Below are 24,609 nucleotides of genomic sequence, written 5' to 3'. Positions count from 1 at the left end.
TTCACGAAGTTGCCACGTGGCAAGAATTTGGAGGTTCGGGACAGTTTGGAGGTTCAAAGAGGAGGTTGTAGAATTTGAAAAATATCAAGCTGGGAATTATATACGTGCCAAGCAAGGGCCAATCGCAAAACTTTAGAATAGACAATGATTATATAAGTACAAGTGGAATTTTCTTATCGTTGAAATGATTTAATAAATTGTCCCAAATTAATTAGAAGATTACCATTGAAAGTTGAAAAAATAAACAAGGAAGAAAACTACACAGAAAATCTGAACAACAGAAATGAGCTCCGCTGCGCAGTTTCCCTGCTGGGTTATCTCCATAACCCTAATTTTCTGTGTGATCCGCGGTGGTGGGCACCCTTCTCAGCTGCAGTGGCTTCGGCTTACCAAGGAGAATTTCACATCAGACATACACACCCACCCCTTCGTCCTCTGTATTGCCACCGTCCCCTGTGAGTATTTCGCCTCCAATTTTTCTTCAAAAGAAAATTGAATCTAAAATTCCGAAGACCGTGTGCCAAAAAGGATTAGCTGTTACAAAATTTGCAGTCTTTCAAGCTTGGATTCGCCTATCCATTTTTGCCCCCTTAAAAAAAAAAACAGAGAGAAAAAAGTTTTTCAAGCTTGATTTTGCCTGCCCATGCCATACCCCCCTCGCTCTCCCCTTCCCCCCTCCGGGAAAAAAAAAAGAAGGGAATGGAACCTGGCTATTGAATAAGCATTTCCCAAAAAAAAAGAAAAAGAAAAGCTTACCATAAAGATTTTGGTACAGGGTGACCTGATTATCACAGGTGCCAACAGCAGCTCAAATTATTTTAAAGGCGGGCGGTTGCACACACCCATGGGAGCTCATGCACCATGAAACATCTATGTAGTATGAACCATAGTAGAAAGGGTAAGAGGTTAATGCCCCTGATAATGAAGAAGGCAGGAACAAACAAGAAGAACTTTATCTGTCAAAGTGCAACTTTGTCACAGATGCTTGAGAGTGTGAATGCAAGTCTACCCAAAAATGAACGAAGCATGCATCTGTGCAGGCAGTGGTGGACCTGGCTGGTCCTGCTGCTGCTGTAGTTGGTGGCTGTGACTCAAAGAAATCTGTGATGTAGGTCTGGGAGGTGCACGCTGGCTGTGTCTCTCGGAGTGCTGCCTTAGCATGACCTCTCTCTAACGGCGAAGCTTCAGTAAATACATGCCTAAACATCTGTGGTCCTCATATTGCTTGACCCGTAGAGGGGACTAGACCCGTGATATTTTCAGCTCCATTTGGTGCGTATGTCTTTGACAGGTGTCGCTCTCTTGTGGTGGGAAGACCACCTTTGGCACCACTCCGTGACTTGTTGGGATGACTGCCGCAACGGTCTTGAAGCTGTTTATTCCCGTAGATTACGAGCGTGAATTGAAGAAATAGTGGAAGCGTTTATTCAAAAATATGGCGAATCGATAACCGACTATCTCGGTTGTTTATAACCGACTATCTCGGTTGTTTCTGGAAGCTTTTGCTAATGCTTCCAAGGACCGTCTGGTGGTCAAAGTAGGTTGAGTGATTTGTGGATGGTTTGGAACCGGCTATGCACGTAGACATTCGTACACATCGGCCCCGTGATCTTTCAGATGCGGTTCATCTTGCTACAGCCCTCGAGTCAGTTTTCCCAACATCTCTTGGTGATTATGCTCACACCCGCACCTCCATCCAGTATAGCAAGTGCTTGGTACCCGTTATGGTGGATTGGGATTGTGGCATTCGTGTCATCACTCTCATAATATCGGTCCAGTTGGTTGATAGGTATTTTGATGAATCTGGGTGCTCCCCCTTCCTCAGACACTAGGTTCTTTTCTGCTAGAGATGACTGACTCTCTTCTGTATTGGACATTGGGTTCATTCTTCCTTCTACCCAGTCCTTGACATCTGCCCACAATGCTAGCGTGTTGCATAGCAATGGTCCCAGCGGCATTTTGACAGTTGTGGACAACAGTGTTGCGAGACTGCCTATGTCTCTAGTTTCTCTGGAAGCGATTGGCCCCAGGCCCATCGGAGTTACGGTGGATCATGCACTTCTCTCCTTTACAGTGGATTTCCACTACGGTACCCGCCAGGTTGGGCAGTTCTCCTATCACCCGAGATATACCTTCTGTAGAGAGACTGATGGAGTACACACCGCAGAGATCTACAGCTTGTTGAGTGCAGAGGATCCACAGAGGCCATTAGCAGAGCTCACACAGATCTTGATAGAGGCTTTACATACAGTTGCAGTGACGGCCTTCCCACACACGCAGCCCATAGTACGACCACGTCCTGGGAGCATGCCCCAGAATAGTTGGTATGATGATGACTGTAGGGAGCTCAGAGCCCGGCTACAGAGAGAGGTGGCCACAGGTGTTACTACATATAGACAGTCACGCATCATCTTCCGATCCCTCATTCGGCGGAAGAAGAGAGCATTCTTAGCTCGGCTGGTGTCACCATTTGGCCACCCGAATGGTTCACTCTTGCTTTCACACTATGTACATATTGGATTGGTGTCCATGGCTTATGGAATGTGCCTATGCATGTGATTGACACGTGTCATGCTGTATAGTTGGATATGATATTCCGCTGGGACTTGACGTTATCATGCCCGGAATATCTGAAGGACTTGGCTTTCCGCTGGGACTTGTGCCTTTGTGTACATGCCCGGAAACGCTTGGAGGATTGGCTTTCCACTGGGTCTGGTATCGCATGTACTTGCCTGGAAACGCCTGATCTTATATGGTTTCATGAACGGAAATTGCTCATGCCAATGCTGCATTGCAAAGCATCTTTATGTGCTTGCCTGCAAATGAAATTGCATGCTGTTTTCATGCCTGCATGACCTATGCGTAGTTTCGGGTAAGGGGACGCCCGCCTGTGAACCGTGCGTGTGAAACTGTCTGCCGACATGGTTGTGTGGCATGTGAACAGGTGGTAAGTATTACCCAATCTAGGCTCAAATAGCCCTTACGACTTAGCCAATATTTATAAGTGAGTGCGTTCCCACTTCATTAAAGTTTGGGCGTCCAAAAGTCACTTATAAATTATGACCGCTTCCAAGTTCACACTCACTGAAGTCCCGAGGGAGACAAGACTCAATGTCCAGGACCTGATCCTCCCCTTTTACTCATAAATGGGCATCTCCCCATGTCCCCTCACCTGATTGGATCCCAATTCACTTACTTATTACGAGAAAATTCGTGTTTTCTCTTCATGAGGATTTTTGGAGGCTGAAAACTCTGTTTTTCCACCATTTTTCTCCATTTCCAAGCTCTCCATAGCCATACCCAACTTGCTAGGGTGTTTTCCAAGCTTCCAAGAGTGTTTCCAAGTGCTAATCACTCTCCTACTCACTCCCAATGACTGAAATTCAGCAAAACAGCTCTCATTTTTGCTGTAATTTTTGGTCTTTTTGCTGAAAACCCTAATTTCAGCCTTCCTTTCTCAAGTTGAACCATAGGGGAAGCTTTCCCAGGGTTCCCTTCATCCTCTTGAAGACTTTTGTCGCGAAGGATTGCGGCAAATAGAAGATATCAACACTTCTAAAGCTTCCAACGCGAAGGCTTCCGCTTGCAACAACTTCTATGAAGACTGGTAAGCTAATTGGACAATGTGTTGTCATTACTTATTCAGTAGAAGGGTAGGACTCCTTGTTTAGCCGCCTTGTGTAGTATTTCTCTTGTCCTATGTGCTCTTGAAGATGTTGCTACCTTGCTTGGTAGAACATAGAGCCAATGGTAGAGAATATGGGCACTGAAGTCGGGCCGAGCATCAAGGCAGCTCCTTGGTGATCTACATCGACATACCATTGTTTTCTAAAAGCTGAATTTCATATGCATTGGCATGGAGGATTTGGCAATGGATGCCCGTGAAGCTATGTATTGAATTTCTCCAATAGTAATACAAATTACTCAAGGGAGGGGTCGGCCGTTCCGGCTCATTGTGTGTCTCTTGTCAAGTCAGCAATTTACTTCTTGTATTTGAGCAAGTGTCCTTCAAATCTTAGTGTATTTAAGTGTATTGATTAGCATTGTGTTCAACTGGAGAGAGACATAACCGTCCGAAAAATCCCATGTTGTGCGCTCGCTGAAGCTCCCGCTCCCCCCCCCGCTCGCGCTTTTGTCTGCACACCCCTCACCCTGCTCGCCTTCGCGCCTTCCCCCCTCCGCCTGCCCTCGGGTTTGCGCCGCCCCCCCCTTCGCCTGTTTTCCCTGCGCTGAAGCGCCCCCCTCCCCTGCACTCCCTCCCTTGCACTTCGCCTTCGCGCCCCCCCTCCCGTTGCCCTTCGCCGGCGCGCCCACCCCCTCCTCTTCAACGCCTCGCCCCCCCCCCCCCCCCCCCTTCGCCAGCTCTCGCTTCCCCATTTCCCCCTCTTTTTTTCGTGCTCCCCCCCCCCCCCTAGGGTTCTATTTTCGCCGCCCCTCCCTCCCCTCCCCTTCTTTCTGGTTTTCTCCGCCCCTAGGGGTTATTATTATTTCTTAACCTTTCGCCTCCCCCTCCTTCGTGTGCAGTTCGGTTCTTGCAGGTTCTCCGTATCCACTCCGCCTTCGACACAGCTTCAAACTCTGATGGAGGTTCCTCCCGCCCCACCTCAGAGGGACTCATCCGCCGCCGCAGAGGTGGAACGCCTTCAGGCACATTCCACCATCTGCCGTATAGTCGGCACTCGCCCCAGCAGAGGGGAGATCCGGGATCTTCTCCAGGCCCGCCTTCTTGCAGATGTGGGCAAGATCCTGGACGTTCAGCTACTGGGCCGTGGACATTACCAGATCGAGTTCGAAACAGCCTAGAGCATGGCCAAGGTCCTAGACATGAGTCCCCTTGACATCAGGGGTGCTCGGGCTTTCTTCAGACCTTGGCAGCATGGCTTTGACCCAGCAGCGGCCGAGCAGGGAGAGCGCCTTTTCCATGTTACAGTTTGTTTCCCTGGACTCCGCCGGGAGTACCTTCCGCTCCTTCCTAGGCTGGGAGCTTTGGTGGGTTCGGTGCTAGAGACTGGCCCCTCAGCAGCTTCAGTGGTGGCCAGAGCAGCTAGGCTACCTTCAGTCAGAGTTTTGGTGTCTGACATCTCCTGCCTTCCGAAGGTCATTCAGCTACCTAGGATAGGGGGGGATGGATTGATCAGAGAGTGGAGTTCTCGGGGCTCCCGAACCAGTGCTTTATTTGCAGGCAGGTCGGCCATTTGGCCAAGGCCTGCCCTCGCAGGAGACCCCGACCTTCACCGCAGCAGCAGGCCCCTGATGGCCCGCCCACAGATGCGGCTCGACAGGCAGCCTCCGGGACACCTGCTCAGGCCATAGAAACCTCGGAGTGGCAGCCTGGACAGGGGCGCCGTCGAGGGAGACAGCCACAGCAGCACGCCCAGAGACCGTTGCAGCAGCAGCCGCAGTCTCAGCATCACTGGGTTCCCGTGAGGAACAGCTTTGCTCCCCTCCAGGAGGAGACCCCTGCGACGACTGAGGACCAGGAGATGCCAGCACCCCCTCCTTCACCCCCCCCACCCCCACCCCCACCCCCCCCTACCGCCTCGCTTCCACCTTTGCCGCCTCCCGTCCCCGCTCCTGTTTCGGCAGCGGCTCCTTCTCCACCTCCCTCACCCCCTCCTCCTCCCCCCCCCCCCCCCCCCCGCCCGCCTCAGCTCCCCGGGAGGCCCTGGCAGCCCCCTGGCGTTCACCTGCAGTCAGGAGGGCTCTGAGCACCGATCTTGATCGGGCACCACAGAGGAGACTTTCCATGCCGATTCGGGCTTCACGGATATCATCTATCCGCAATTGGCTGAGTCGCCTCGGCACTAGACAGCGCTTGGAGGCTTTTGATTACTCTTTCACACGGCTTTTTGGAGTAGAGGGCCCCCATGAGCTAGCACCCATCCGAGTTCATGTAGTGATACCTCCGGCCCGCGGGGAGGAGGCACTTGATTCAGCGCGGTGGCCTTCTCGTTCCCTCTCTGTGGCCCATGTGACCGGGAGTGGACTCTGGAGATCGCTCTTAGCACCTTGAAGACTCAGGCAGTTGAGTTTTCTCATCATGTGAGCGATCTGGAGGTGACAGATGTGATAGGCCGACTATGGGAGTTGGCTCATTTTTTCTTGGATCCCGGGAGTGTGGACGCCTCAAGGATTCGTCATTTGGTCGTTCGCATAGTGGCAGACATAGCACGCGACCCTGGATATGTATGTATACACGAGGTTGCTCTGTCAGAGCGGGAGGCAGTCGCCATGGGCCACAGCCACTGGCGCCTGATCCGTGATTCTTGTAGTACATCGGGTGGGCAGATTCGCAGCTGCTCGGATGGGGACTACTCTCCATCCAAGCCGCTTGCGAAGGCCTGCCGTACGGCTGAGACAGCATCCACCTCAGCAGGTCATCCATGAGGATCATCTCATGGAATGTACAGGGCCTTGGCGGAGCACATTTTATACGCTATCGTGGCTGCTTGAGGCAGGAGCTTCAGAGATGCCTGGTTGGTGGCAGCATTGATATTTTGATGATGCAGGAGCACCACTTGGGTGAGAGCAGGATTCGGAGATATGGTTCAGTGATGCCTGGTAGATGGGACACCTTTTGGTCTGCAAGGTTTGGTCCTTTGGGTGGACAGGGTGTCAGGGAGGAGTATGCATGGTCATTGCAGATGTATGGCGGCAGGCCATTGTGGATCGAGGGATCATTGTGCGTGGTAGAGCACAGTATGTCATTCTGAGGATGCATGATGAGCTATTGGGCGTGCTCAACGTCTATGCGCCCAACCATGCTAGTGCCAGAGCAGAGTTCTGGACCCAGGTTACGGATGCATTGCCAGAGGCCGCACATTGGTGTGTCAGGGGAGACTTCAACATGCTTGAGGACCCGGCCGATAGGGTGGGAGGTAGTCATGTTACAGTGCACGGCACGGAGCTTGCAGCTTGGGACCGGTTTTGCATGTCACTGAGGATCACTGATGCATGGCAGCATGGGGCCTTCTCCCGCTCTCAGGACAGTCTTAGTTTCTCTCGGTCGGATCGCCGGCAGGGAGGGACTAATCTATCACGGATTGATCGCTTTTATGTGGGCGATTGGCTAGGGGAGCGAGGGGGCTCCGTCGGCATTCTCGCTGGCACCTCATTTTCAGATCATGCGCCAGTTATCTTGACATTGGAGGAGAGGACACGAGAGCCCAGCTTGCAGTTGAGGATCCCAGAGAGGGTACTTACAGATCCCAGTCTCGCTGAGGACATTGAGAGGATCTGGCATGATAGTCAGTGCTCTGACCAGGATGCAGCAGGCCAGTGTGCCCAGGGACTCATCGAGCTTAGCTCTTTTCTGCACGCTGCAGCTTTGACACGGCTGGGAGAGATTCGTGAGCGGGAGCATCGGCTGAGACGTAGCCTTGCTTCGCTTCAGCGCCTTCAGGAGCAGCAGCCTGCATGTGAGTGGGTGGCGTCCCAGCAGAGCCAGGCACGCCAGGAGGTTAGAGAGGCAGAGGAGCAGAGACATGAGTTTTACTATCGTCGTCAGGCCTTTCAGTGGACGCAGCTTGGTGATAGAGTGACTGGGGAGTTTTTTGAGATTACTAGACCCCGCCATGCTCGAGCAGGAGTACGTCAGCTTGGTAGGCCGGATGGATCGGTAGCTACTGAGCCCGGGGAGATCAGAGCCATTACCACTGCATTCTATAGAGATGTCATGGCCCTGTGAAAATGGAGCAGGACAAGTGTGGGCATGGTGGTTGCAGAGTCAGAATATTTTATGATTCACATGGGGGGTGCCCGGACAGAGTTTAAGATGTGTGGACATCCCTAGATGTGAAGGGGGGAACTAAAAACATTAAACTTTAATGTTTAATAAAGTTTGCCCCTAGGCCTTAGTGGCCCTAGGAACTTATTAAAGTTTGGGGCCCTAGGGATTAATTTGGGGGAGGAGTGTTTCTCTCTCCTCTCTCTCTCTCTTCCCTTTTTGGGGAGTCGTGTAGCAAAAGTGGAGGGTTTTTTTTTCTAGCGCATGAAGGCTAGCGTGGAAAAGCACAAGGGAAGGAAGAGACGACTGCTGGAGATTGCTGGCTGCTGTTTTCACTGTGCAAACCAGCCGTACAGCCCTGTACGGACAGGCTGCAGGCTTCTTCTTGGTCCACGCTTCACATAGGACTTGCTGCTGATTCCTTTCTCTGCTGGATACTCTGCGCACAGGCCCAGAACAGGCTGTACCAGCAAGTACACAGCCTGTACCATACTGTACGACTGCCGTACAGTGTACGGACAGCCAGGTACAGCAAGTACAGTTGCTGCAGGCTGCTGCAGGTGGCGCAAACAGGTGCTGGACAGACTGTATACTCTGATTCAGGCAGGTACAAGAGTGGACAGCCGACTGTTTGTGCAAGTACAACTCTTGGCACGTATCCCGAGGCGGTATAGACGGGTACAATGCTGATTTTCAGATCTGTATTTTCAAGGACAGCATAAGAGTGGACATCAGGAGGAGGATACAGGCAAGTACAAGCACACGTGTGAAGCAGGGTTGTGGATACAAGTGCCTGCAAGTACAAATTGGTGCTGTTGCTTCCTCCAGTGTTGTTTCACGAGCTGAACTTGGTAAGCTCTGTTTCTGTTCATCTCTCTCTCTTTCTACTGCTTGATGTCTGTTGCAGATATGTGTTATCTGGCCCCTTGTGAGAGGAGGGGTATGGCAGATTGACAAGGGTTGAGACAGAGACTGGACAGCACATGTATGTTTGAGCTGAGAAGATGTATCATGCACTTGAGTTATGCCAGATGTATGCCCATGGCTGGCCTGCTTAGTGATCTTGGCTGATCAGAGGGAGGCACAGTGTGTTGTTTGAAGACACAGATCTGTGTGCATAGATCCTCTGTGCTGAGAAGGATTTGTGGGCCGTCAGATTGGACTTACAGGTGTAAACTCTTGGCTGGTCTTTGTGTTGTACTCAGCCATTCATTTTATTATAATTGAATAAAGAAATACTGCAAGGGGCGCCAAGCTTTGGGGCCAACAGGTGTCGCTGTGTTTTCAGATTTGGGCACTCTAGCTCCAATCTGTGTTTTGTTTCTCATCTAGACTACAAGTGGACGGGTGATTGCTTCTACCGCACTTTGGTTTTCTATCAGAGGCCGGTTTCAAGGTTCCGTCTCGCCGGGACCAATCATCAACTTTCTGAAGGGGGTGAGCTCGTGGTTGCTTTGAAGAAAGCCATCGCTGAAAATTCAGCAAACATGTCTGATACAGAGGAAGAGTACTTCTATCACGAAGAAGAAGAGCAAGAGACTTCTCCTGAAAGAGATGTATCTGAGGATATTTTTGTAGGAAAACAGGCTGCAGATGTTGAGCCTTATGAGGATGTAACACAGCCAGAAGATGTGCATGGTAAAGAGGATGATGATGCTCGGTTCAAAGATCGCTTGGCTAGTGTTATGGATACTTTTATGCAGCTCACTCAGAGCGAGAGATTCGCTGAATTTTTGAGATCTTGCACAGAGCCCCGCACAGAGCCCCAGAAAAAGAAGAAGAAGGTTCGTTCGAAGAATCTTCCTCAAGGTCATAGTGGTGCCATCCCACAGGAACCATCTTTTGGCCAGTTTCCGAATATGCAGCATGCTTATGGTGCAAACTCTCAGAGTTCCTTCTATGGACAGCCACCTATTCCTCAGCAGAATATGCATCCAGGTTATTTTGGTGGTGGCTCGGTGTTTCAATCCATGACTGGGGGTTATCCTCAGGGAGGCATGGGTATGTATGGGCCTTTTGGAGCCAATTTTCAGCCTGGCATGCAAGGGAATATGTATGGTGGTATGCAGTCCGGTATGGCTGGAAATATGTTTGTAGGCATGCAACCTGGGATGTAAGGCAATATGTTTGGTGGCATGCAGCCAGGTATGCATAATGGAATGCATGGAAACATGGCTGGAATGTATGGTATGCCTGGTGTGGGAATGGGAAATGTTGACCCAATGATGGGTATGAATGTTGGGGGCAGCAATCTTACGAAACCACTTCCATATGATAATCTAACGCCTATGGGAAAGGCGAAGGATTACAAGGAAGGGGGAGCTGCAGTGAAGTTTGACACTTTCAGTGGGGCCAAGGATAAATTGAAGGCACTTACCTTTTTATAGCAGTTTGATGCTGCTTTTTCTGGTGGGAATTACACAGAGTCCTCTAAGGTGAGGAAAGCTGCCACTTTTCTCAAGGGCAATGCTTTGCAGTGGTGGTCTACTCTTCTTTTGCAGGGCATAGCACCCACCACATGGGTCCAATTCAAAAAGGTTTTCTCTTCCGTATGGCTCACATCTACATTTGAGGTGGATGTTATGACCGCATGGCACAAGCTGGATGCTTCAAAGTGTGATAGTTTGGAGGATTATAAGAAGAAGTTTTGGGAAGCTCTGCTCCCAGTGACTTCTTATCGTGCCGTGCCATTATCTGAGCAGGTTGAGAAATATTGTTGTGGGCTGCCCAAAGAGGTACGAGACTATTGTATAAAGACAAGAGTAACGAACATGTCACAGATGATTGAAAATGTTATGACAGCTAATGCGTTACTCACAGGTGGTTCATCTGGATTTAAAGGCAGTAAGAAATTGAGCAAGAAAGCTGAAAAATTTGGGCATGCTTCTCGTGATACTAAAGGGTCTTCAGAGACAAAGTATAAGAAGTTGCCAATGCCCAAGAGGACTTCAGAGGAAAGACGGGCTTTGAGAGATGCTCAAAAGTGTTTTTACTGTACTGAAGAGGGGCATATGTCATTCAATTGTCCCAAAAGAACGTCCAAAAAGGATCCTGACAATAAAGGAGAGCCCAAGCCAAAGAAACCAAAGCCTTCTGCAGGCTTAGTTCCTGATCTTGTGGGGGAGCAGCTAAGTGGTGAAGCTACAGAGTTGTGCAGGGCATGGGGCAAAGTGAGAGATCAGAATGCTTTGATCTTCTTTGACACAGGTGCTAGAGCCAACTTCATTTCACCAGATTTGGCTGGCCGATTGGGAATTCGCGCAGAGGAGATGGGGCCGTTACATGAGGCTAATATGGCTTGTCCAGGGTATGCAGAACCCGTTACTCCTATCATTGGGAAGCTTCGGCTTCATTTGCAGGGTTATGTGGACAGCGAGGAGTTCTTCATCATGCCTTTGGATGGCTGTGATGTTTTGTTGGGGATGCCATGGTGCCACAGGGTACATGCGGTGGTGGATACTTACAATAGGAAAATTACTCTGACTCATAGAGGGAAAGAGCATGTATTGGATGTAAAACTCAAAGGGGAATCTGTTCCTATTGTATCCGCTTCGGCGATTTCATCAGTAATGAAAAAGCATCTTTCCGCGTATTTGATTTATGTAAAGGATGCACAGGATGATGAGTCTAAATCTAATTTGTCAATGTTAGATAAGGACAGGGCTGATTTCTTAAGTGGGTTTCAAGACTGTTTTTCCGAGTCATTGCCAGGAGAATTACCTCCTGAGAGGCCAGAAGATCATGCTATAGATCTGATTCCTGGTAGTACTCCACCGAATAGACCGCCGTACCGTGTTAGTGCAGCCCAATAGGAAGAGATTATGAGTCAGGTGCAGGAGCTATTGAATAAGGGGTTGATTCAGCCTAGCTCATCACCCTTTTGCTCACTTGTGCTCTTAGTGCAGAAGAAGGATGGTTCTTGGCGCATGTGTATAGATTACAGGGCGCTGAACAAGAATACCATCAAGAATCGATTCCCCATACCGAGGATCGATGACATCTTGGACCGCTTACAGGGCTCCACAGTTTTTAGTCGTATTGACTTGAAAAGCGGGTATCATCAGATACGCATTAGACCCGAGGATGTGCATAAGACAGCATTCCGAACCACATTTGGGTTGTATGAGTTCTTGGTTATGCCCTTTGGTTTGACGAATGCGCCTGCCACATTTAACAGAATGATGGACAGGATTTTCAGACCTCATAGAGAGTTTGTAGGCACATTCTTTGATGATATGATTGTGCATTCACGAACTGAGGAAGAGCATAGAAGGCATTTGGCCATTGTGTTTGCAGAACTCAGAAACCATAGATTGGTGGTTAATGGCAAGAAGAGTGAGTTTTTCTTGCAGGAGATACATTTCTTGGGGCATATTGTGTCTGGTCATGGAGTCCGTATGGATCCAGCAAAGGTGGAAGCAATACTTAATTGGCCAGCTTTGAGGACCGTGCATGATGTACGCAGCTTTTTAGGAGTGTGTTCCTATTACAGGCGTTACATACGGCACTTTGCTGAAATTGCTTCACCTCTTCATGCTTTGACGAAGAAAGCAACTCCGTTTAGATGGGCTATCGGGAAATTACAGCATTCAAAAAGCTCAAAGAAAAGCTTACTTCGGACCCAGTATTGGTGTTACCGGACCTCCGAAAGGCTTTTGTTGTCCAGTGTGATGCATGTGGAAGTAGCATTGGTGCAGTTCTCATGCAGGAGGGACATGTTATAGCCTATGAGAGTAGAGTTTTGCAAGATGCTGAGAAGCATTTACAGGTGTATGAGAAAGAGATGTTGGCTGTAATTCACGCTCTTTCTACATGGAAACACTACTTGCTTGGGGCTGATTTTACTGTACAGACAGATCATCAGACCTTGCGTTATTTCCTCACGCAGACTAAGCTTTCAGAGAAGCATATGCGTTGGGCAAACTTTTTGTCAATGTTTCACTTCCAGATTGTGCATGTGGAAGGCAAAAAGAATGTAGTGGCAGATGCTTTGTCACGCAAGCCACAGGTCTCTGCAGTTTCACTTGCTTATCATCATGAGCTTGATGAAATGAAAGAGCAGTATGCCCATGATGAGGATTTTGACAGGTTGTATGATCAGATGTCTGAGGGTCAGCGGCATGAGCATTACACTCTCAGAGATGGGTTTTTATTGATGCATGGCAGACTGTGTGTTACCAGGCCATTGCGACTCAAGGTTATGATTGAAAGTCATGCTCCACCGTATGCAGGTCATAGAGGTATTGACGCCACGGTCAAAGCAGTGGAGACTTTCTTTTATTGGCCAACCTTGAGAAGAGATGTTGATGCCTTTGTGAGGCAATGCATCGTATGTCAGAAGGTAAAGTTTGACCGTCAGAAGACACCAAGGTTATTACAGCCTTTACCTATTCCGGATAGACCTTGGGAGAGCATTGCCATGGATTTTGTATTTGATCTTCCACGGACACAAACGGGAAATGATGGCATCTGGACTATCATATGCAGGTTCAGTAAGCAGGCTCATTTCATTCCCGTGAGGAAGACAATTAAAGTGGATCATATGGTGAAGTTGTTCATGGCGAACATCTTCAAGTATCATGGCTTGCCTACGTCTATCATTAGTGACCGTGATCCACGGATGACGAGTTTGTTTTGGAGAGGGTTGTTTGACAACATGGGTACAACTCTCAAGTTTTCATCGTCATTTCATCCACAGACAGATGGTCAGTCAGAAGAGGCTAACTCTACAGTGTTGGATCTTCTCAAGTGTTATGTGTCAGAGCACAAGCAACAATGGGAAAAGTATCTTCCTTTGGTGGAGTTGCATATAACAACACTGTACATAGCTCGACAGGCAAGGCGCCTTTTGAGATTGTAGAAGGAGGGAAGAAGGTACCGCCCATTTTGCATACAAAGGATAAGATCTTTGAGGCTGATCAGTATGTGGAGAGCTTGGATGAAGCCTATCGGAGAGTTAAGTTGGCCCTCCAGAAAACTCAGCAGAAGCAAAAGAAAGCCGTAGACCGTCACAGATGTGATTTACAGTTTGCATTGGGTGATTGGGTTCTTTTGTGCTTTGAAAAGGCTAGACTCAAGAAGATGAAGGGTAAAGAGCGCTTATTCCCTAAGTTGAGCATGCGATATTATGGGCCTTTTCAGGTTTTGGAAAAGATTGGTGAGGTAACCTATCGTTTGAAGTTACCAGATCACTGGAGGATTCACAATGCTTTTCACGTGAGTCTTCTTAGACCTTTCCGTGGGGATGTGCCTGAGGATGTATCAGATGAGGCTCAGCCGGAAGTTGAGGAACTTGATGAGGTTCTGATTCCAGAGCAGATACTGGCACATAAAGAAAGGAAGGTATGAGGTAAAGTTTCCCGTCGCTATCTTGTGAAGTTCAAGAACTATTCACCGATGGATGCGAAGTGGATGGAGGAAGGTGACTTAACAGATTCACCTCAGGTTTTGCAGCTTTATCTCGATGCCTTTGAGTTAGAGCCGACTCTTATTGTGGCTCATTCAGGTTCAGCAGAGCATGGGTCTGGAGCATTACCTGATGCTCAAGAGGGGGGTAGCACCTCCACTCCCTTGATACAGACAGGCTCAGATGACATCTAGAGGTCGCTTGGTGCAGATTTTCTCTCACCCGAAGGTACTGAGGCTGACAGTACATCTGTTTATGGGACTTCTATGATATATGTGTACTAGTCACATGGAGATTTTTGTGGATATGTATGGTTCACAGTGGTATACAACTTGGACTACTACTATGCCATTGGTTTGCAGTGAATATTGATACATGTGTATGGCTCAGAGAGATTGGGACGCTGATCTTGCCATATTGTATATTTCACTTTGGATATTTTGATGCATCACCAGAATGCAATCGAGGACGCTTGCCATTTTTCAAGAGGGGGGTATGTCATGGCCCTGTGAAAATGGAGCAGGACAAGTGTGGGCATGGTGGTTGCAGAGTCAGAATATTTTATGATTCACATGGGGGGTGCCCGGACAGAGTTTAAGATGTGTGGACATCCCTAGATGTGAAGGGGGGAACTAAAAACATTAAACTTTAATGTTTAATAAAGTTTGCCCCTAGGCCTTAGTGGCCCTAGGAACTTATTAAAGTTTGGGGCCCTAGGGATTAATTTGGGGGAGGAGTGTTTCTCTCTCCTCTCTCTCTCTCTCTTCCCTTTTTGGGGAGTCGTGTAGCAAATGTGGAGGGGTTTTTTTTCTAGCGCATGAAGGCTAGCGTGGAAAAGCACAAGGGAAGGAAGAGACGACTGCTGGAGATTGCTGGCTGCTGTTTTCACTGTGCAAACCAGCCGTACAGCCCTGTACGGACAGGCTGCAGGCTTCTTCTTGGTCCACGCTTCACATAGGACTTGCTGCTGATTCCTTTCTCTGCTGGATACTCTGCGCACAGGCCCAGAACAGGCTGTACCAGCAAGTACACAGCCTGTACCATACTGTACGACTGCCGTACAGTGTACGGACAGCCAGGTACAGCAAGTGCAGTTGCTGCAGGCTGCTGCAGGTGGCGCAAACAGGTGCTGGACAGACTGTATACTCTGATTCAGGCAGGTACAAGAGTGGACAGCCGACTGTTTGTGCAAGTACAACTCCTGGCACGTATCCCGAGGCGGTACAGACGGGTACAGTGCTGATTTTCAGATCTGTATTTTCAAGGACAGCATAAGAGTGGACATCAGGAGGAGGATACAGGCAAGTACAAGCACACGTGTGAAGCAGGGTTGTGGATACAAGTGCCTGCAAGTACAAATTGGTGCTGTTGCTTCCTCCAGTGTTGTTTCACGAGCTGAACTTGGTAAGCTCTGTTTCTGTTCATCTATCTCTCTTTCTACTGCTTGATGTCTGTTGTTGCAGATATGTGTTATCGGGCCCCTTGTGAGAGGAGGGGTATGGCAGATTGACAAGGGTTGAGACAGAGACTGGACAGCACATGTATGTTTGAGCTGAGAAGATGTATCATGCACTTGAGTTATGCCAGATGTATGCCCATGGCTGGCCTGCTTAGTGATCTTGGCTGATCAGAGGGAGGCACAGTGTGTTGTTTGAAGACACAGATCTGTGTGCATAGATCCTCTGTGCTGAGAAGGATTTGTGGGCCGTCAGATTGGACTTACAGGTGTAAACTCTTGGCTGGTCTTTGTGTTGTACTCAGCCATTCATTTTATTATAATTGAATAAAGAAATACCGCAAGGGGCGCCAAGCTTTGGGGCCAACAGGTGTCGCTGTGTTTTCAGATTTGGGCACTCTAGCTCCAATCTGTGTTTTATTTCTCATCTAGACTACAAGTGGACGGGTGATTGCTTCTACCGCACTCTGGTTTTCTATCAGAGGCCGGTTTCAAGAGACCTTCTTTCAGCGGAGCCAGCCACTGAGGATCGGGATGCTTGCAGACAGACTGTGTGGGCCCATGTGCAGAGGAGGGTCACAGATCGTATGCGTACAGTTCTTGGTGCGCCTCTTTCAGAGATTGAGCTTGCCGAGGCCTTGAGGGTCCTGTCGCGACATAGTTGCCCAGGGGAGGACGGACTGACGCCGGCCTTTTTTATGCGCTATTGGGACCTTTTGGGGCCAGGCCTCCGCAGGGGCTTTCAGTATGTTTTGGACACTGGGGTGATGCCACAGAGCTTTTCAGAGGGCTTGATCTTTCTTATCCCCAAGGGGGAGGGAGTATCAGATGATATTCGGCATTGGATACCTATTACGATCCTCAATACTGTCTACAAGGTCTTAGAAAAGGCCTTGAGTTTGAGGATCCAGCCCTTCCTGGGGGAGTTGATTCATGCTACCCAGACAGGATTCGTCAAGGAGCGCAGTATCCTCGACATCATCTTTACTTTCTGGGAGGCGACGGCCCGAGCTAGATTTCTTGGCGAGGACTTGGTCGTGATGCTTCTCGATTTCGAGAAGGCATATGATAGAGTTGATTGGGGTTTCTTAGAGGGCACTATGCTTCGCCTGGGCTTTGAGCCAGGCTGGATTAGAGGGGTGGCGGCTCTGTATTCCACAGCTCGTAGCCAGGTGTTGATTGCAGGAGGACGGGGGCCGAGTTTTGAGCTGACCAGATCAGTCCGTCAGGGGTGTCCCCTCGCCCCTTTTCTTTTTCTCTTCTTTGCGGAGGCTATGAGCATGTATTTGATGGCAGAGGAGGTTGGTTTGAGAGGACTCCAGCTCCCAGTCCGGGGGGAGGACCTGCTCGATGCTGAGTTTGCTGACGACACGGGCTTATTTTTGCATGGTCAAGAGGCCAATCTTCTTCGGGCAGAGCAGTTGCTCCAGGTTTTTAGTGCAGCTTCGGGAGCATTGATCAATTGGCGCAAGACAATGGCCTTTTGGATCAGCGGCGCTCCCACTCCGGCATGGAGCCCGGACCCCGGTTTTAGATGGATTCCTCCTGGCACAGCAGTGCGGTATTTGGGATGCCAGATTGGACTAGATTTGTCACCTGAGCAGCAGATTGCCCCGCTTCTTCTGAGCATTCGGAAGAAGCTTTTGTATTGGAGTACAGCTCGACTATCCTTGGCTGGGAGGGTGGTGGTGGCAAATCAGGTGTTGTTAGCGACCATGTGGTACATTACGTCTTGCTGGATCTTCTCGAGCTCTTATATCAGCCAGGTACAGAGGCTGATCAGGAACTTTCTTTGGTCTGGGCGGGACGGTCAGCCAGCCCGGGCAAAGGTTGCATGGGCAGTTATTACACTTCCGCTGGCTCAGGGAGGCTTGGGCATTATAGATCCAGTCGATCAGAGTAGAGCCTTATTGGGGAAGCTTATTGTTCGGGGGCTGCTTCCAGGCGCAGAGCCATGGAAAGAGCTTCTCTTGCAGCGGCTGCAGGCTCGGGCTCCCCCAGCAGGGGGCACTTGGGCACCAGAGATTCGATGGATCTTCATAGAGATGAGGAGGACAGGCCTCAGTAGAGGATGGGAGGACAGATTTGCTTTGGGCATCCTGAGAGCTTGGGAGCTGCTGAGACCGGGGCTCTCTCAGCGACGACCTTCTTGTGTTGAGGAGCGGGCCAGATAGCCGCTCATCTGGAGCCCAGCGGTTCGCACAGAGCAGGGTCATATGCTGGGTTCTCGGCCTCGTCTAGCCTGGGGACCTTTAGCGGCAGGCCCAGCACGTAGTTTTGGAGACTGGCAGGCCTTCTGCAGTCTCCCAGAGGAGATCCAGGTGGAGAGGCTGAGTCACTTCAGAGGGGGGTTGATTATGAGGGATGATATTCAGGAGGCACTCACAGAGGAGTGGTTCACGCCTTTCGAGCTAGTGGCCCCACGGTGGATGGGAGCCTTTACACAGTTGGAGATCCTGATTGCTGTCAGAGCTTGCACTGAGGATGGCAGATGCCTCTACTTTGAGATTCAGGATGAGGGCAGACTTCAGAGAGTGGAGGTGGAGTCGCCTTTGGTTGCAAAGTGTACCTTTCAGAGGATACGGGTAGTGGCTGCCGCTTCTCGGAAGTGGCATATTGATCCAGATCCTGCAGATGTGGACTTTGAATGGCGCATATGGGCATATGCAGTGCGCCCCTTGGCCCGGCTACAGTGGGACCCTGGCGAGTACGAGTGGCATGATCCTTATGCATCCCTTGAGGCCACAGAGATCACCTTTTTCCAGTATACTGTTCGGCTGGGGCGGCATATTTTGACGGCTAGGAGGATGGTCTCTCCAGCTGTAGCGGGGCACTGGCAGCTATAGGGACTCTCACAGGAGTTCCTGGAGGATTTTTGGGCCCGGCTCTGGGCTAGTCGACAGGCCCGCAGGATCTCGACTTTCCAGTGGCTGGTCGCCCACAGGGGCTCAGCAGTTGGCACCTGGCTTGTTTACAGCGGTCTTCCGGCGGCCTGCGTCCGATGCGGCCACCCTATGGAGACACAGAGACATTGCCTATGGGATTGCCCTCAGGCACAGTAGATTTGGCTGCAGATGCTGCGTATTCTGGCCCCCCTCTCTCCAGAGCGTATGTTTACGTGGGGTGCCGCTGCTTGGTCGACCTCGTCAGGGCTTGCTATGGGCTATGAGATGGAGCAGGATAGTCAGGCCATCAGATTCATTAGGGGCCAGCCTCGCCTGGTTCCGTCACCGGATTTCTCGTCCGCCAGCTGGACATAGGAGAGGGATTTACGATGGGAGCTCCTTAGCAGCCTCACCATCTGGTTCACCTGGAGGGCCCGGTGTTTCAGGGCCTTTGAGGGGAGACTGGAGCCACCAGCAGAGACTGTACGGGGGATTTGGCAGGAGTTGATCCACACCCTGCGAGGAGAGTATGACTGCATCCGGGGCGACTTGGATGAGGTGATCTTGCGGCGCCAAGCCTTTCACACCACCTGGCGCAGCGACCCCTTGTATACCCTACACACGGGATCCCCCCGTTGGCATTACAAGCCACCTGTTTGGCTTTTCCCCCCTCATATTGTATGATTTAGCCCCTCAGTTTTTTGTACTGATGCTTGTATTTTGCAGCACCTAGGGAGAGTCTCCCGGGTTGCCTTGCTTTGTTCACTGCTCTGTTTTTCTTATGAGCAGGAGAGATCTTTTGTAGCTTACGGGCGTTTTTATATAACTAATGAAAGGATCTTTTCTCGGAAAAAAAAAAAAAACTGGAGAGAGACATCTATCAGTTGTTTTTGAGTCAGGATTCTGGGGAGGCTTGGAGATTGCTTAGAGTGCACCCTCCGCCTCCGGCCATTACCTCTCCAAATACATGGGGCGAGTATGCAGCCTCCCTCTACACAGTACCAGAGCAGCCACCACTACCGAACCCTCCAGAGCCTTGTCCACCCACTTCCACCTTCTTCACAACAGAGATGGTGAGGAGGACCATCAACAGATTGCATACAGGGAGGGCACATGAGGGCATTGTAGCCGAGCATTTCATACATGCTAGAGATATGATTGCAGACTTGCTAGCTCTCATGTTTAATAGAGCCATGTGTCAAGGGTTTCCTGGGACTTGGAGTACTTCCACGATTGTGCCGGTACTCAAGTCTGGAGATTTGAGCCTGCCGACTAACTACCGCACCATTATGATTGGTCACTTGCTGGCCAAGCTATATGCCTCTACTCTTGAGCATGAGTTGAGCAGATGGGCAGAGAGACAAGGGGTCCGAGCTGAGGGACAGGCCGGTTTCAGGAGGAGATTCTCTACTTTGGATCATATCTTTACCCCAGGGCTATCATTGAGGAGGGCAGAGCACATGGGAGGAGGATCTACTGTAGCTTTGTGGATTTCCGCAAGGCCTTTGACACAGTGCCCAGAGCTACAAGCCGCTTGCGAAGGCCCGCTGTAGGGCTAAGACAGCCTCCACCTCAGCAGGTCATCCATGAGGATCATCTCATGGAATGTATAGGGCCTTGGCGGCGCACACTATGTACGTTATCGTGGTTGCTTGAGGCAGGAGCTTCAGAGATGCGTGTTGGGGGCAGTATTGATATTTTGATGATGCAGGAGCACCATTTGAGTGAGAGCAGGATTCGCATGTCGATGTACCTCAGAGAGATAGAACCCTAACACTTATGTTGCTGCCTTGGAGGCCTGAGCAAGGGTGGGTGAGGAAAGAGTAGCGAACATAACCTGGATTGGGTTGGGGCTTCATATGGCGGCAGTAGCAGCACAAGTGGCGACCAAAACGAAGCGACGGGGAGAGGATGCGCAGGTGACGGGGAGAGAAAGAGAGAGAGGCGACGGGGAGAGAGATGCGAGAGAGAGAGAGAGAGAGAGAGAGAGAGAGAGAGAGAGAGAGAGAGAGAGAGGAAAAATAAAAATGAGAGAGAGAGAGAAAGAAAAAAAGAAGAAGAAAGAAAGTTATATTAAAGTCTACGGAAGATCCCAAGGGCCTATGAGACGAAAAGTAATACAATGATACCATGGATATACTGGGCCATGGAAAACTGAAAGGAAAAGTAAAATGAAAACATCGGATAATACATGTGATCAACAGATGATCTTGTGTAGAGAAATTAAATGAAATGAAATCTGTATTAACGTCTTCGAAAGGCCAAAATGACCTATGAGACCTAAAGTTACAAATAATCTGGTCAGATGAAGTACAAATGTCAGTGGTGTGTAATGGAAAAAAGTTAGGAAAGATCTAAAGATCTATAGATCTAGAGATCAAGAGTAACATGGGAAAATGGGAAACATGGGAAACCTGGGAAGCTTCTAAGAGGGGAGGGGACGAAAGTGTCCACACAAAGACATCTCTGGGCGCATGAGGCTCATGAATGTGTGAGGGTATAGATGGGCCCTCGATGGATGAAATCCCTCATAGGTCGCTGAAGCATGAAGACAAGGTCCTCTGGGGGGGGAGAGAGAGAGAGAGAGAGAGAGAGAGAGAGAGAGAGAGAGAGAGAAATGAAATGTTATATTAACGTCTTCAAAAGGCCATAATGACCTATGAGACCAAAAAGTTACATCATGGTGGATCTGATACAATGTTTGGAGAGAGAGAGAGAGAGAGAGAGAGAGAGAGAGAGAGGATTGATATTAATAGTATTGTATCTTTATTTATGTTTTTAGGGTGTGGAGAATCAAGAAGCATTATGAGCGAACTTGTAAGGTCCATAGAAGCAGATGGAAATTTGCATCTTGTGGTACAGCTACGAGTTGTTTATGTAAATCTTGATAAAAACCTAGGCTTTGCCCTTTCTGGAAGAAGGAAATCCCCTGCATTAACATTCTATCGACACTCAACTCCTTTCAAGTATAAGGGAAAACTTAAGGTACCCAACATCTTGGCAGCCATCCATCGGGGAATTTCCATAACTTCTAAGGATTTGCCTTTTAAGAGGCTAGAGTCAATGTCAGAATTGGAGAATTTTATGAAGTTTACGGGCAAGGCTGTTATGCTGTTTGATATTTGTAACTACGCGGAGAAACTAGGTAAAATGGAGGAACATAAAGTGCTTAAAGATACACCATCGGGGTCAACAACTTCTGATAACATGGACAAGACAGAATTCACGGTTGAATCATTGTCTCCAAATAAGAGTCAAGGAGATGAGAAAAAACACAAAGCTGGAAATGACTTGGGACGGGCTGAAGCTTTGCAACAACAAGGCGTTCATAAGGTTGAGAAGTATGAGATTCAGTCTTCAAGTGGAGGAGATAGTATGTACATTCTCCTTCTTGTTTTGTCAATAATATTTGCTTTCTGAACATGTCAAAATGTATATTTCACTCTCTTGTGCATGCACGTGCATGTGCAAACATGATGAAGGAAGCTAGAGTAGAACTGATTTTCTTTCATGCGCATGCAATAAAAGCTTTGAATTTACTGTGTAAATAGTTTTACAGGGGGAAGCTCTAGTTGATTTGAAGAAGCTAGACAAGGATGACGAGGAGGACCTCAATGAAGCATCTACAATTTTAGTAGCTGAAGATACTGAAATGGCCACTTCAAGCTCATATGGTGCCTCTCTGATTGAAAACCATCCAGGCAGCAAGAGTGATGTGTTGCATCATTCCATGAGCTGTGAACCAGAGACTCGTTTTTCCTTGTGGAACTCTCCAATTTTAGGGAGTCACCCAAGTGCTTCATTCGTGATGAAGTCCAACTATGCCGATCAGTATGAGAAAAGTTGGTCTGCAAACAGCATCAGAAGTAGTGTTTTGAGTCAGGTCCATGGCTGTAATCAGACAGAATACAAACGTTTTGCAATTTTGTATCAAAACTTGACCAAGATTGCTAGGGCTTATGTTCTCACTCCCGAGCGCATGGACTTTGGTATCATTAGAGATAAACGTCTTCTTTTTGAATTGGGCATTGGCAGGATGCAACACTATACATGGTTCCTTATGATGCGGATGCTAGATCAGCCCCACACACCATGGTTTTACGTTGAGAATGAAGCGGTGGATGCTTTTATCTCTAATTCAGAGCAGCTTGTACCTGAGGTAAGCCTTTTTTTTACCTGCAGTGCTAACATGGGTGTGCAAACTTAGAAAGAACCTTGTGATTTACATGTGTACATGTGTATCAAGCTGCTCTCTCATTGACATTGAGGTAGACTGCTGCTGTGTCGAAGTGTGCACGGTGCAGTGAGTAGCCCTGTAACAGTGATGAGAGGTTAATGAAACGAAGTTTGGGTATTGTGCACTCCGCTGTCTGTCATCTTGTCTTTATTGTTCAATGTGTGAGAGAGCTGCAGTGTGTTATTCTGTGTGATCCCCTTGTCGCAACTCTGGGGGTGACCACTTGTCAAGGATGGGTGCATAGCAGGCTGCATGGGCATAGGTCAGTCTGGAACGTCTCTTACAGGTTACCGGAGTCCTCGCCTCACAGTGAGAATCAATGGCATCCCACTCTCTGGTGCCATTGTGGATGGTGGGTCAGGAGTCAATCTCATTCAGGCTGTGGTTTCCACATTACCAAGCCGGCCAACTTCTGTGTGCAGATGGCCAATCTGAGAGAGCTAACTCCCACTGGTCTGGTAAAAGGTGTCAAGGTGGTGATCCAAGGTGGTAAAAGGTGTCAAGGTGATGATCCAAGGCACCGCATTCTTGCGTGATTTTGTGGTAATCCGTTTACCGGAGATCAAGGGAGCCTACTCACTATTGATTGGGTGACCATGGCTTAGGAACACAGGAGTCCTGCAGGATTGGGGATGATCTGACAGGCTGTGGATTCCCCAAGAGCATGGTCCAAGGGAGCTAAAGTTTGAAGAAGGTTTGGACCATGGTGTCCGTGTGGCGCCAACAGTCTCCAGGTCAAGCTCATCGGATGCACGGACCGCCGACAAATAATGGTCATCTTGTATTGGCGCTCCGCTCAAGGAGGACAGGCCAAGGTCCTTAGTTTTTCTCCATTCTCCCCAAACCCTCTTCCACATTCTCCTTTTCCTATTTTATTTAAACTTTTCACCTATCTCACTTCTTCTGTGCCCAATTGATACCCCCCTTCACACATGCACGCCTGCTCATTCCCAAGCTTTCCCCTCTTCATCACCACCATGCCACTGTTGGTGGTCTGTTGTGTTCTGTCAAGAGATTGGCAGGTATCATGCACATACACACACACAGCAAAAAACAGATGTGAGAGAGAGAGATGATAAATTTGGCGGTGAGCAATGTAACAGTGTGTTATCATCCATTACTCCTTTTTTGAGGCTTAATATATGCGGTACAAAATATGTCTAAAATATGAGTGCTAACTACGCGGGTTACGTGTCCTGCTTATTCACCATGCACTGTGCTCTGCCTATGTGGCTGGCGGATAAAGGCGAGTCGCCTGATATCTCAACACTCCCCCTCAAGCTCAAGTCACGAGGAGAATTAAGTGCTTGAGCTTGCATCACTCAAGCAATGTACCCCTACTGTGGTGGAAGTACTCTAACTTCTCCCGGGGCAATGCCTTGGTAAATATGTCTGCAACCTGCTCCTTTGTAGACACATGTTGGAGATCAATGGCTCCGCTCAGAATCTTCAATGATAGTGGACCTCTATGTGTTTCATCATAGCATGAAACATTGGATTATTAGCTAGCGTGATGCTGCTAATATTATCACAATAAAGAGATACTGGGTCCACCACATCATAGCCAATCTGTGCCAACAGGGTACACATCTAAATGACTCACATGACGCAACTGCTGCCCCTCTGTACGCAGCCTCTATGGAAGACAATGCAACTATAGGCTGCTTCTTTGATGACCATGAAACTGCACTTCTCCCCAGGCTGAATACATAACCTGACGTCAATCTCTTGTGACCTGTCATCTGCACTACCTGTCCAATCGGCATCCGTGTATGCATAAAGCTCTGGCTCTATATCAGCTCTGTAGTGCAATCCATAAGCTAAAGTACTCTTAACATACCGCATGATCCTCCTGACAGCATCAAGATGTCCCTTCCTGGGTGTCTTGCATATACCGGC

The 24,609-nt window shown here is 49.0% G+C and overlaps 1 protein-coding gene across 4 annotated transcripts in view; it reads left to right on the top strand.

Moving 5' to 3' along the window:
• The first annotated feature begins 209 nt into the window (after nt 1-209).
• Nucleotides 210-24,609, top strand: part of LOC147620093 (uncharacterized) — a 61,635-nt gene continuing 37,235 nt past the window's right edge. For 3 of the 4 annotated variants that reach the window (XM_086772267.1, XM_086772270.1, XM_086772271.1), the window contains exons 1-3: nt 222-455; nt 21,256-21,846; nt 22,025-22,632. In XM_086772267.1, coding sequence (XP_086628393.1) covers nt 284-455; nt 21,256-21,846; nt 22,025-22,632 — 1,371 coding nt within the window. In that variant the 5' untranslated portion in view covers nt 222-283. Of the gene's footprint in view, nt 456-21,255; nt 21,847-22,024; nt 22,633-24,609 lie in introns of all 4 variants that reach the window. The other variant, XM_086772268.1, reaches the window with a different exon arrangement.

This window comes from Cibotium barometz, chromosome 32 (genome assembly GCF_041138505.1).
Source record: "Cibotium barometz isolate CiBa-2024 chromosome 32, ASM4113850v1, whole genome shotgun sequence".
NCBI classification, from domain to species: domain Eukaryota; kingdom Viridiplantae; phylum Streptophyta; class Polypodiopsida; order Cyatheales; family Cibotiaceae; genus Cibotium; species Cibotium barometz.
Note: the sequence above shows the minus strand (reverse complement) of the source record. Positions and strands in the feature narration are given on the sequence as shown.